Source organism: Manacus candei, unplaced genomic scaffold (assembly GCF_025592945.1).
Source record: "Manacus candei isolate 608988 ecotype Guabito, Panama unplaced genomic scaffold, ASM2559294v1 h1tg000073l, whole genome shotgun sequence".
Lineage (NCBI taxonomy): Eukaryota > Metazoa > Chordata > Aves > Passeriformes > Pipridae > Manacus > Manacus candei.
Genome location: NW_026138121.1, coordinates 1,465,053 through 1,477,341, shown reverse-complemented (window position 1 = coordinate 1,477,341; position 12,289 = coordinate 1,465,053). Strand labels below are relative to the sequence as shown.

Below are 12,289 nucleotides of genomic sequence, written 5' to 3'. Positions count from 1 at the left end.
GACGTGGTGGCCCCGTTCCTCCTCGGAGGTGAAAAGTTTGATGCAGGTGGGCGTGAGGGACCCACCGGGTCTGACACCAAAGCACTCGGGTTTTTGGAGCAAAACGGTGAACTGACTTCATCCCAGGAGCATGGGGAGGGAATACAGCCGGGAGACACCCCCAGGAATGTGTCCAGGCAGGGGCTGCAGCCAGAGCTGGGGACAGGAGCTGCTGGGCAGTGCTGCAGCCCAGGCTGGCACTGAGGGAGCTGCTCCAGAGACAATCTCATTAGTCTGCAAATCTCCACCGGTGCAGCAATCGCCACGATCTGTGTCTGCCTTGGAGCAGGGCCAGGGCCAGGCAGGAGCACTCGCTGCAATAAAAGCTCTCTGGGCTGTTTCGCAGCCACCGGCAGCATCGCTGCCTCTCCCGGCTCTTTAAACCACTTCCTGAAAAGGCTCTGCGTCTCCTCCTCCTCCTCTCCCGCCGACCTGTGGAGAGACTAATTGGGAGTGACGCTGTCAAGTGTCTCTTTTCAAACATCTTGCTGCTTTATTTTCTCTCTCCTTGCTCGTCCAGCCGCGGGCGCGGCTCCCTCGGCTACCCCCAGTCAGGGTTCAGTCCCTGGTTTGTGCTCAAAGTGCCATCACCCCTTGGATCTTGGGGTTCCTGGGCATTGTCTGCTCGGGGCTGTGGGCTCCTGCAGCACTTCTGTGGGCAGAGGCAGTGGTAGAACTCTGGTGCTGGTGACCTGAGTGGCCCCATCACCCGGTTCCGAGGGAGCCGTGGTCACCACCGGCTGTGCACCCCAGGAACCCCTGGCTGGGGTCTGTCCTGCCCCCCTGGAGGGCTCGGCTGCAGCTCTGGGGGGGCACAGGGATGCCAAACCCATCACATCCGTGCCTGGCAGCATGGCCTCAGTGTGCCACCTCCCAGTTCCACCCTGCTGGAGGCTCTGCTGGGCTGGACAAGGGGACGCCGCTGTCCCCACGCCCGGCTGTCAGTCACCTCCCCGATGCCATCACAGCCCTGGCTGGGCACGGAGCCACCAGCCAGCGTGAGAGCAGGGTCTGTGTGTCCGTCTGTGTGCTGGGACCCGCTGTGCTGCCGCCGTGGCATCTCTGTCCGAGCCCGTGTCTGTCTGTGCCGTTTGCAGCTCCGAGCCGGCTCCGGTTTATCTGTGCTTTCCCCTCACCAGAGCATTCAGGGCGCTCAGCCAGCCCTGGGCAAACCCAGTGGAGCAGCAGCAGCCCGGGGGGGGGCCGTCCCCACGTGTCTGCAGCCCCTGGGACATCTCAGGAGGTGGCACTTCACGTCCCGAGGGCCCCCGGAGCGATGCCGGCGGCTGGGGCGGCGCGCGGGCGCGTCTCCGCTGACCTGTGCCCTTTCCTTCCCTGTGTGCCGCAGATGAGCGAGAGCGAGACCCTGATCAGTATGGTCAACAGGATGGTGGAGACCTCCTCCCCTAGGGCCCAGCTCTACATGCAAGTAAGGCTCGGGCCGCCGGGCCCCGCGTGGCTCGTGCCCAGCTGCGGGTCCGGCCGTGCCCCCCGCGCCATCCGGGGTCACCTCCCACCATCGCCACTCATGCAGACCCGGCATCCACGCGGCGCATCACCCCCCTCGGGGGCCTGCTAGTCCATCCCAGGCTTTGCTAATCCATCCATGAGCCATTGAAATCCGGCAAATCCTCGCGCCGGGCGAGAGCGCGAGGCGGGGCCGCGGCGGTGCTGGACTCTCATCCTCGTTCGGGCTGCACTCGGGGCTTGGCTCATCCTTGTTTTGCCATCTGATGAGGCAAGGAGGAGGTGTGGGATGATTGCAGACAGGAATCCAGCCTGAGGCTCTTAAACCAACGCAATAACTCCTGCAATGGGGAGAGGAAACAGCCTTTTACCCCCGGAGGCTCTGGCTCCTTCTGTTCCCAGCATCAGGATGTTCCTGCTGGTGTTGGGTTGCAGCTCCCAGCACAGGCAGGTCCCATCACTTGTGCCCACCGTGCCACCCACCCCGGGCAGGGGGTCTCGGGGCCCCGCTGTGCTGCCCAGGGCACCTTCTGGCTGTGCCAGCAGCCCAGAGATCGCTGGGATTTTCCAACAAAAAAGGCTCCTGTTTCCATCTGCTGTGAGCAGGGATGTGCTGGAGGGTGAAACCGGAGCCCCTGGGATGCTCTTGCTGGCTGGGCTCCCTGCCCGGAGGCAGCAGCATCCCAATCCACCAGGCTCTGCCTCCAGCCCCGCTGGCACTTCCCAGATTCAGGTCCCTTTGCATTATCCTGTAGTTTAAATGGCTCTAAAGTAGCATCTTGCTTTCTAGCAATAATGATCCCCTTCTTCCTATCTTCTGCCTTTCATCTCCAGATCTTGGAGGCATTTAATTGCTGAGGTCCCATTAGTAATTTAGATTTCCAGGAAAGGAAAGTGACTCATGGAGGAGCCAGTGGTGGTAAACAGGCCCTGCTGCAGCTGCTGATTTATAGGTGTTTCCACTCTGCTAAGTGGAATTACAGCTCAATCTCGCTGCCTTTGTTTCCCTGCCTCTGGAATGGTGGCAGTTAATGATTCACGAGGCATCTCTTTAGCTCAGTCCTTGGCTCCTGTGGAGAGGCTGTGTCTGGATAATTCCAGTGGCTCACCAGCTGATGGGCAGGGAGGTTGTGACTTCATCCATGTCCAGCACTGACATCCCAGTGCCTCCCTATCGATGGGGAGCACCCACCACCTCCAGGACTCGGCTCTTCCCTCTCTTTCCCCGCTCACAGGGATGGGAGAGAGGGGCTGGGAGCTGCCTCCCCTTCCCTGGGGATCCCAGGGCCGGGCTCACCCCACTCTCTGCTTGCAGGTGACGCCCTTCCCGGAGGCCTACAGGGACACTCTGCATCCCTACAAGATAAGCGAGCAAGACACCGATGTAAGAGCAAATGTCTGTCCTGTGTGGCCCCCCTGTCCCCCCCCCAGCAGCCCTGATGTCCCCATGGAGAGAGCTCTGCCCCGTGCTCCCACAGCTGGGAGCTGCCCCCAGTTTGGTCTGTGCTCCTCAGTGAACCAGTCCTTCATCTCCCAGTTTGTCCCGTGCCACCCTGGCTGGGGGTGAAGTCCCTGCAATGAGAGCAGGAGGCTGGAAACCCCCCCCAAGGCCACACATCCCACCAACCCAACCCCGTGGGGCGTGTCCTGCCTGCCTCCTGCCTCTCCCAGCTGGGAGACCGTGCTGGACCCTCACCCTCCTCATCCTTTCCCCCCTCTCTCTTTCCCTCCCGGCACAGAAGCTGCTGGGGAAGCTCTGTGAGCAGAACAAGGTGCTGCGGGAGCAGGAGAGGCTGGTGCAGCAGCTCCGAGCTGAGAAGGTACGTGGTGGCAGCTCGAGTGGCCCTCTGGGGACAGGGGATGGCCCTGCCACAGAATGGTTTGGGTTGGAAGGGACCTTAAGGGTCATGTCGTTCCAAGCCCCCTGCCATGGGCAGGGACACCTTCCACTGGCCCAGGCTGCTCCAAGCCCTGTCCAACCTGGCCTGGGACACTTCCAGGGATGGGGCAGCCACAACTTCTCTGGGCAAATGTCCTCAAATGTCCTGCTCCCTTGGGGGCAGCTCAGTGGGGATGTTTCTGAGGCGAGGGAAGTGCTCTGGCCATGCACACCCCCAGGATTCCCCGGGTGTTTGTGCCCTGTTCAGGAGGGGGATCAGAGCTCCTGCACCAACCAGGCTCTCACAGCTCTGTCTCCCTCCCATTCCATCCAGGAGAGCCTGGAGAGTGCCCTGATGGGGACGCACCAGGAGCTGGAGATGTTTGGGAGCCAACCTGCCTACCCAGAGAAGCTGCTGCACAAGAAGGAGTCGCTCCAGAACCAGCTCATCAACATCCGTGTGGAGCTGTCTCAGGCCAGCACGGTAACGGGCCCCTCCCTCTTCCTGGGGACCTTCACAGCTCCCACTGTGTCCCTTCTCTCCCTTCCTGGAAAGAAAACAAAAAGGGAATTCCCCTGAACTGGCTGGGGGCCAGAGGAGCCAAAATCCCTCATGGGGCACAAAGCAAATTAGCCCTGGAGGTGCCATCCAGCCGCTGGTTCTGCCCCTGTCCCTGCCTGTTGGCACCGGGTGCTCCCACGGGCACCTCAGAGCTTGTCCCCTCTTCTGCCACCCCCTCCCCAGCTCGGGGGGCTGTGTTGGGTGCAGCCTCCTCCTGCTTTCCCGGGTGGTCCAGAGCTGCTTCCAACCAGGGGAGGAACCTGCCAAGGACCCCCCTGACCCACCTTCCCCCCAGGCCTTGGCAAACAGCACCGCCGAGTACGAGAGCCTGGAGAGCGAGGTGTCCACCCTGCACGACGACCTGTGGGAGCAGCTGAACCTGGACATCCAGGTGAGTGGGTCCCCCTGACATCCCTGGGGTCCCTCCCAGGGGGGTGGAAGCCCCCCCAGTTCCTTCAGCCCTCGTGTCCTGCTCTGACCTCTGCCTTTCCTCCCCGTCCAGAACGAAATGCTCAACCGGCAGATCCAGAAGGAGATCTGGCGGATCCAGGATGTGATGGAGGGGCTGAGGAAGAACAACCCGTCCCGTGGCACCGACACTGCCAAGCACAGAGGTGAGTGGGCTCTGTCCCTGCCCAGCCAAGACCCCAGTGTGCCATGTCGTGGAGTGTCCCTGGTGACTCTGGGCAGACAGCAGCTCCTGCTCGGGGACATGGTGGTCCTTATTATTATCATATTATTACCTTATTATAATCATCTTATTATTATCTTATTCCTGCTCCTCTCCACAGTGGCCCTGGGCCCCTCGGGGACGTACAGCTCCAACAGCCCTGCCAGCCCCCTGAGCTCTGCCAGCCTCACCAGCCCCCTCAGCCCCTTCTCCCTCATCTCTGGCTCCCAGGGCTCGCCCACCAAGCCCGGACCTGGCGAGGTGAGAGAGTGGGGGGGTTTGGGGTGGGATTGGGGGATGCTGGGCACCAGGCACAGAGCACAGATGCCTCTCCTCGTGGCTCTGCCTGGGGGCACCGTTTGGGCCACACAGATGGTGGGATGCAGTGTCCCCCTCAGCAGTGGGGTGGGATGCCCTGTCCCCCTCTGCCCAGGGACACAAAGACACTCCGGAGCCGCCACTCTCCCTCCTGCCCTCCTTGGCTCGGCAATTCCACTGTGTGTTGTCTCTTGGCCTCTCTCTAACTCTCTCTTCCTTCTCTGCTCTCCCCCCTCACGCTCCGCCCCAGGAACCAGGCCCGCCTCGACCTCCCCTCCCCAAGTCCTACGTCCCCCTGGAGTCTCCTCCGGCCGTCCCTCCGCTGCCCAGCGAGAGCCGCCTCTGGCCGTACCCCACGTCCCCTTCCTGGCAGCACGGCGGGGCAGAGGCCAAGCGGGGACAGGTACCGAACCCAGGGCAGCTGCCACCCCGTGCTCCTCCTCCCCGAGGTGTGGCAGGGGCTGGCATGAGGCAGGACACGGAGCTGCCCACCTCGAGCCCACAGGGACAGCGTGGAGGTGGCACTTGGCGTGGGGACAGCAGCACGTGGCTCTACCTGCCGTCCCCTCAGCAGCCCCCCCATGGCCCTCGTGTCCCCACCAGGTCCCCAGCGCCCACTGTGCTCGCTCAGGACACGGATTGTCCCCTCCTGGGCAGCCCCCAAGGCTGCCACAGCCCTTGGCATCACCCTCTCTGCTTTCCTCTGCCCTCACCTCTCTCGCTGTCCTTCCGTGGCACCGCTCCCTGTGTGGTGCTGGTGGGCTCTGCCCGTGGGAGTGAACCCCCAGCTCCTGCCCACCAGGGCAAACCTGGATGTGGGAATTGCTGCTGCTACCTCGGCCGTGCTCGTGCCAGGGGAAGGGGCCAGGTGTGGACACCAGGAGCCGCTGGTGTCCCTGCAGCTGGGGGCTGGGATGTGTGTCCGAGGGGGCTGGCACGGCAAAGCAGAGCTGGGAAGGGTCACACTGCCAACACAGGTGGCACTTCCAGCAGCTGTGGGTGGCACAGGGGCGGTTGCACGTGGATCCATGGGGTGTAAGGGGTGTCTGGGTTCACTGTGTCCATTGAGGGGGCACCCTGGGCTGCTTGGCCCATTGCCACAGCCCTCCCTCACACCAACAATTCCTGGGCTCCAGGCAGGCTGTTCCCATGGGACACGAGGTGGGAAAGGACCCCAGAAATGGCCCTTGGCTCACTCTCATGCCTGTCCCAACTCCTGCCCCTGTGGGACCACCCCCCTTCCCGCAGGCACAGGGTCTGGCTGGAGCCCAGCACAGAGCCAGGGTGTCCCTGTCCCAGAGCTCCTGGGTGCCGTGGTGGGATCATCAGCCTTTCAGGGAGCTTTTCCCGTGGAGAAGCCTGGCCTGTGGCTGGTGTCTGTGTGTCCATCCACTGCCAGAAGCATGTCCGTGGTCCGTGGCTGTGGAGAGCAGGGGGTGTCCCCAGGCAGAGTGTGGCCCCCAGACAGGACAGGGGGGCTCACCAGGGCCCTGCTTCCCTCCCACAGCCCAAACCAGGCTTCGAGCAGAGCAAGAAGGAGGTGCAGCGACCCAGCCCCCCCGGCCCCCCGGGCGAGGGGCTCCTGCAGGGCCGGCAGGAGCAGGATGCAGAGAAGCAGGCGGCTCTCAACAAGGGTATGGCTTGACTGGGGACAGCAGAACCCCAGAGGACCCTGCTGGGACCCTGCCCTTGGTCCCTGGGGGGGCTCAGCCTGGCGTTCTGCTTTGCTCCGCAGTGGGAATCGTCCCCCCCAGGACCAAGTCTCCGGCGGAGGAGGAGGTGGTGGCGAGGAGGAGTGCTGCTGGCATGGCCAACGGGCTCAGCTCCCGGGTAGGGCTCGGCTTGAGGGGCTGGGGACCGGGCTGGGGGGACTGGATGAGCTGGGGGGGGGCTGTGGTGCAGCCTGTGGAGAGGAGCCTGCTGCTGAGTGGCTCCGTGTCTTGCCATCCACTCCTTGAGATCCCTCCCGGGCAGTTCCTGGAGCGGGCATCCCGGGAAAGGGCTGAGCCCAGCAGCCCACGGCAGAGGGTTCTAGCACCAGGAGGATGGGGCAGGGGTGGGTGACCCAGGGCTGGGCTGCCCCCAGGAGAGACCGAAGAGCGCCGTGTTCGCCACCGAGACGAAGGTGAAGATGAGCGTGGAGGAGCAGATCGACCGCATGAAGCGCCACCAGAGCGGCTCCATGAAGGAGAAGCGGCGCAGTTTGCAGCTCCCCAGCAGCCAGCAGCCCGAACCCCCCGGCACCAAGACCCCCACCTCCTACAAGGTGGTGAGTCCCTGCGCCTGGCAGGTCCCTCCCGGAGCAGAGGGGACACTGGGGGCCGGGGTAGGGGACAGGGTGCCATCCGGGGGTCTCAGCCGGGCCGGGGTCCCTCGCAGGTGCGCCGGCACCGCAGCATCCATGAGGTGGATATCTCCGACCTGGAGGCCGCGCTGCGCTCGGACGACCCCGGGAAGGTGTACGAGACCCCCCAGGAGGAGATCGCCCGGCTGCGCAAGATGGAGCTGGAGCCGCAGCACTACGACGTGGACATCCACAAGGAGGTGAGCACGGGGTGTCCCGGGGACGTGGGGCATCCCTGGGGGGTTCATCCATCCTGGAGCCACTAACCAGGGGCTGCCATTGCCCAGGCGGGTGTTGGGGTGAGTGGGGCAGGTGGTGCTGGAGGGGGACGGGTCCCTCATGCCCAGCACAGGACTCACCCCTTTCCACTGCCCCCAGCTCTCCACGCCTGACAAAGTCCTCATCCCTGAGCGGTACGTCGAGCTGGAGCCCGAATCGCCCCTCAGCCCCGAGGAGATGAAGGAGAAGCAGAAGAAGGTGGAAAGGATCAAGACCCTCATTGCCAAATCCAGGTGGGGCTGCGGTGCCCGTGCCAGCCATCCCGGGGGGGGGTGAACCCTTCCCCGACCATCCCGAGGGGCCTGGCACGGGCACTGACACTGGGTGCTCCACACAGCCTGCAGAACGTGATCCCCCTGGGCGAGGGGGAGGTGGACACCCCCCAGGACCCCGAGACGCAGCTGCAGGAGCAGGAGAAGAGGATCGAGATCTCGTGCGCTCTGGCCGCCGAGGCCTCGCGCCGCGGCCGCATGCTCTCGGGTGAGGGGCAGGAGGGCTGAGGGCAGGGCGGGTTGGGCACGGCGGGTGTTGGTTTGGCAGCGAGAGCAAGGAGTCAGGATGGGCAGGAGAGGGGTCAGTACTGTGTCGATGCTGGGCAGGGCATCCCTGGGCAGTGGGAGAGCCAACAGCTCCCGGGCCCTGCCCGCCCTGCCTGGGGCTGCCTTCCCCTGAGGTCCTGGGATGGAGCAGCTATTCCAGCGGGGCACAGCTTCCAGCACCTTGCTGGGAGCGTCTGCAGGGGTGGGAGTGCCTGGCTGGGTGGGCATGAGGTGACACACCTTGGCTGAGCGAGCGTGGTGGCACCCTGTGCCCGGGGGATAGTGGTGGCACCCCATGCCCGGGGAACTGTGGTGGCACCCCATGCCTGGGGGACTGTGGTGGCACCCCATGCCCAGGTTAGCATGGTGCCCTGCTGTCCCTGGGTGATGGTGGTGTCACACCATGCCCAGGTCAGTGCGGTGCCCTGCTGTCCCTGGGTGATGGTGGTGTCACTCCATGCCCAGGTCACCACGGTGCCCTGCTGTCCCTGGGTGATGGTGGTGTCACACCATGCCCAGGTCACCACGGTGCCCTGCTGTCCCTGGGTGATGGTGGTGTCACCCCATGCCCAGGTCAGCACGGTGCCCTGCTGTCCCTGGGTGATGATGGTGGTGTCACGCCCGCCGTGTCCATGAGGAGCCCTGCAGGGAGCTCACGTGTGCGCGCCGGGAGCGGGCGCCGCTGTGGCTGTTTGTCCTGCCCGCGCTTGCTTCCCCCCTGCCTGCCTGCCTTCCTTCCTTCTCCCTTCCTTTCCCCCCGTCCCTTTCCTCCCCGCTAACCCCCGGCTGGGTGCCCCCCCCGCTGCCGCAGCCCGTGTTCCTCACGCCCTTCTCCCGTTTCTGTTTCCAGCTCAGTGCGCTACCCCCAGCCCTCCCACCTCCCCAGCCTCCCCGGCTCCTCCGACCAACCCCCTCTCGGCCGAACCCCGGGGCGCCGACAGCAGCCACTTAATGCGTGTGTGAGCCGTGACCGTAAGCACCTCTTCTCTCCTACCGCAGCCCAGCCCAGCCCCTCTCCAGCCCGGGGGGCCCGGCCGGGGTGCCCCTTCTGTGCCCCATGCCCGGCCGTCGCTGCTTGCTCCAGCTAACCAACATTCCCTGAGCCACGTCAGCCCCGTCTCCTCCATGGACCAACACGAGTGTCCCCCACGGCGCTGGGGGTCAGCCCAGCGTGGGCACGGGGGGCTCAGCAGGCTGCCGTGGGCAGGGAGGCCGTGCAGGGAGGAAAGGGGGGGGCTCTGGGATTCACCTGCCTGGCATGAATTGGTGGCTGCAAATTGGGGGGGACACAGTGTCCCCTGCTCAGGTGGATGTTCCCCCAGGGGAGCCAGGGGCATAGAGCCAAATCTGTGCCAGGTTTTCCTGCGCAGGGCAGGGAGGGGGCTGCGGGGTGGGCACAGGGGCTGCGGGGTGGGCACGGGGGCTGCCTCACCACCACCCACCGCCCCACTGAGCCTCGCTCTCCCGCCCCTCCAGCTCAAGCCCTGGCTGCTGCCGGCGCCATCAAGTTCCACGGGGCCACGTTTTAGCCCCCCCTGACACGACACCGAACCTCTCGCCATCGTTTTTGGTTCTCCTGGACCCCCTTCCCTCCCTCCGACGGCGAGACCACCCGGCACGGCCGCGTGGGGGATGCGGCGCCGACGGCACCGGCTGCTCTGCCCCGGCCCGAGGAGACGTGGAGGTGCTGGAGGTGGTCCCCGAGGAGCCCTCGGGCTGGCAGTGGACACAGGGACAGATCCGCCGTGTCCTGGGCGCCAGGCCCGCACAGGCAGCCGGGCAGGGACATCCGTGGCAGCGGCCACTGGCACAGCGGGCACCTCCCTGCCGGGGCATCCCTGGGGAGCGTTCGGACTCCTGGGACGCCTCCCAAAGGTCTGTGAAGGGGCTCTCTGGGTGGAGACCAGCCAGTCCCCACCACGGATGGTGCTTCCACCTTCCACCAGGCTTGGATGGTCCATCTGAGCTCCTCGGGTGCCTCTGCCCCTCCCTGAGCCCTGACCCTGCTTTTCGCACCCGCCTGGCCTGGGCTGTCCCGTCCCTCCTGGTGCTGGGGCTCGGCTGGAGGCAGAAGGAGCTGTGTCAGGAGCAGCATGGGTGGGGGTGGGACTGTGGGGACATGGAGGTGCCCGGGGCAGTGCCCTGTGCGGGGTCAGGGTGGCCCCAGGGCTGCCTGTGGCACCGGAGCGCCGCTGGCACGGAGCAGGAGGTGTGGGCAGGGATGGGGACGTTGGATGGGAGCAGGGCAGGGAGCGGGGTGCCAGGTGGGGTGGGGAAACCGTGGGGTCATCAGGGACCCCCCACCAGTGGGTGAGGATGGTGGTGAGAAGAGGAAGGGGAAGGGGCCAGGCGGGAGCAGTGGGGTCACCTCGGCTGCCCCCATCCCACCATCGCCTCCGAGCCCTCCCAAAGCCTGGCCCTGTGTCTCCCCCAGACCCTTCCCGTTGCACTCCAGCCCCTTCCAGCTGTTTGCATTTCCTGTAGCAAATTTACCCTTTGCTTTAACGTTCTGGAGGGTGGGAAAAAAAGCGGGTTCTGCCCGGAAAAGCAGAATCCCTGGCAGGATGTGTGGTTGGCAGGACTGCCCCAGGGGGCTGGGGTGGGCAGGGAGGATGGAGCGAGGAGCTGGGTACTGGATACCATCCATCCCACAGCTACTTCCCTACTGGCTGATCCTGACCCCCCCAGGACCCCTGCACCCCATTATCCGCCAGACACCCCATCTTAGCAATACTGTAGGAACCCCCCAGAGCCCTAAATCCCCTTCCTGAGCCTCCCTCAGCCCTCTTAGCTCATAAAGCTGGCCCTTTATTTTGCTATTACATGCCTTAATATATGTTTTATGGAAATTATACATTTATAATATATATCTATATTTGTTTTTTTCTCTTCTTTCCTGGGAGGAACTGTTTGTGCCGAGCTCTCTCTCCGCAGGGTTGTGTTGGCACCAGCCCTGCCCATGAGTTACAAAAAGCAGATTCTTTGCCAATTTATCAGAGGGGAAAAAAAAAAAAAAAGAAAAAAAAAAAAAAGAAAAAAAGACCTATTTAAAATATATATATTTTTTCTGCTTTTATTAAAAGCAAATTTATTTAAAATAAAATATACAGAGACTGTAAGTTTTAAGAGATGACATTTATTTCCCCATCCCTGAGCGCAGCAGGGGGGTGACCAGGGTGGGCTCCCAGCTGGTGTAACTGGGGCAGACCCCCCTTACACCGGCTGTGGGGACACCGTGGGGACACACTGGGGTGGCTGTGGCCAACACAGACCCACAGGCAGCAATTTTCCCCATCTCCAGGGAGCAGGGAGGATGAGGAGCATCCCAGTGCTCCTGTCCTGGTGTTCCCAGAGCCATCAGGCACAAGTGACCGTGTCTGAGCTGTCCCCAAGGTGTGTCCCCATGGCTGCCCTTGGAGCCCAGCTGTAGTTTCATTTTTGTTTTGTTTTGTTTTGTTTTGTTTTGTTTAAAAAAAAAAAAAAAAGGAAAAAACAACCTTAATTAATTTTATTTTGGTTATTATTTTTCATAACACTTCATATACCAGTGACTTGTAACCGAGAAAGGATTTGCATCAGGAGGAAATCTATTTATGCATTGGGGAGGGTGGGATGGGAGGTGATTGTTTTCTGGGATATTTTGCTAGTGGTAGAGAAATAAAAGTATCTATGAAATGACAACATTTGTGTGTCTTTTGTCTAGAGATGACCTCAGTTTTAATATTAGACCGAAGAAACAGTGGATGAATGGCAGTGGGGAAGGGGCTCACCTGGCCCATGGATCTCTCCAGAGGCACCTTCTCCTCCCTCTCCCTGAGAAACCCTCTTCTCCCTCTCCCTCTTTTTGGGGTTCATTTTCCCCAGTGGGGTTTATTTGGGGCTGTGGCTGGTTCTTGGGCAGGAATAAAACCCCTTTTTGTGTGAAGCCAAGGCGTAAAACGGGGCTGGTTTGGGAAGAGCTGGAGTTGTTCCGAGAGCTGTGGGCACAGAGGGCCCTGGGGGTGGCTCAGGGGTGACCTGTGCCACGAAGGGACCCCTGTTGGCCACAGCCAGCGGGTCTGCTCGAGCCATTATTCCCACAGCAGGGCGTGGAACAGTCCCAGGGCTCTCCTTTCCCGTGGAGCAGCCTGGATGTGAGCCGGGAATCAGGAGGGTGCCACGGGGACCTCGCTGTCCCCCGGGTGCCACTCGG

At 62.9% G+C, this 12,289-nt stretch overlaps 1 protein-coding gene across 9 annotated transcripts in view; it reads left to right on the top strand.

Annotated features, from left to right (window-relative positions):
- Positions 1–12,214, top strand: part of PLEKHA6 (pleckstrin homology domain containing A6) — a 47,408-nt gene extending 35,194 nt beyond the window's left edge. For 5 of the 9 annotated variants that reach the window (XM_051808832.1, XM_051808838.1, XM_051808836.1 and 2 more), the window contains 16 exons: positions 1,388–1,468; positions 2,822–2,890; positions 3,246–3,326; positions 3,720–3,869; positions 4,243–4,338; positions 4,450–4,561; positions 4,739–4,878; positions 5,186–5,338; positions 6,443–6,569; positions 6,671–6,765; positions 7,022–7,204; positions 7,315–7,479; positions 7,658–7,791; positions 7,896–8,038; positions 8,948–9,069; positions 9,574–12,214. In XM_051808832.1, coding sequence (XP_051664792.1) covers positions 1,388–1,468; positions 2,822–2,890; positions 3,246–3,326; positions 3,720–3,869; positions 4,243–4,338; positions 4,450–4,561; positions 4,739–4,878; positions 5,186–5,338; positions 6,443–6,569; positions 6,671–6,765; positions 7,022–7,204; positions 7,315–7,479; positions 7,658–7,791; positions 7,896–8,038; positions 8,948–9,060 — 1,842 coding nt within the window. In that variant the 3' untranslated portion in view covers positions 9,061–9,069; positions 9,574–12,214. The remainder of the gene's footprint in view (positions 1–1,387; positions 1,469–2,821; positions 2,891–3,245; positions 3,327–3,719; positions 3,870–4,242; positions 4,339–4,449; positions 4,562–4,738; positions 4,879–5,185; positions 5,339–6,442; positions 6,570–6,670; positions 6,766–7,021; positions 7,205–7,314; positions 7,480–7,657; positions 7,792–7,895; positions 8,039–8,947; positions 9,070–9,573) is intronic. The other 4 variants (XM_051808835.1, XM_051808839.1, XM_051808833.1 and 1 more) reach the window with 3 other exon arrangements.
- Positions 12,215–12,289: the final 75 nt, after the last annotated feature.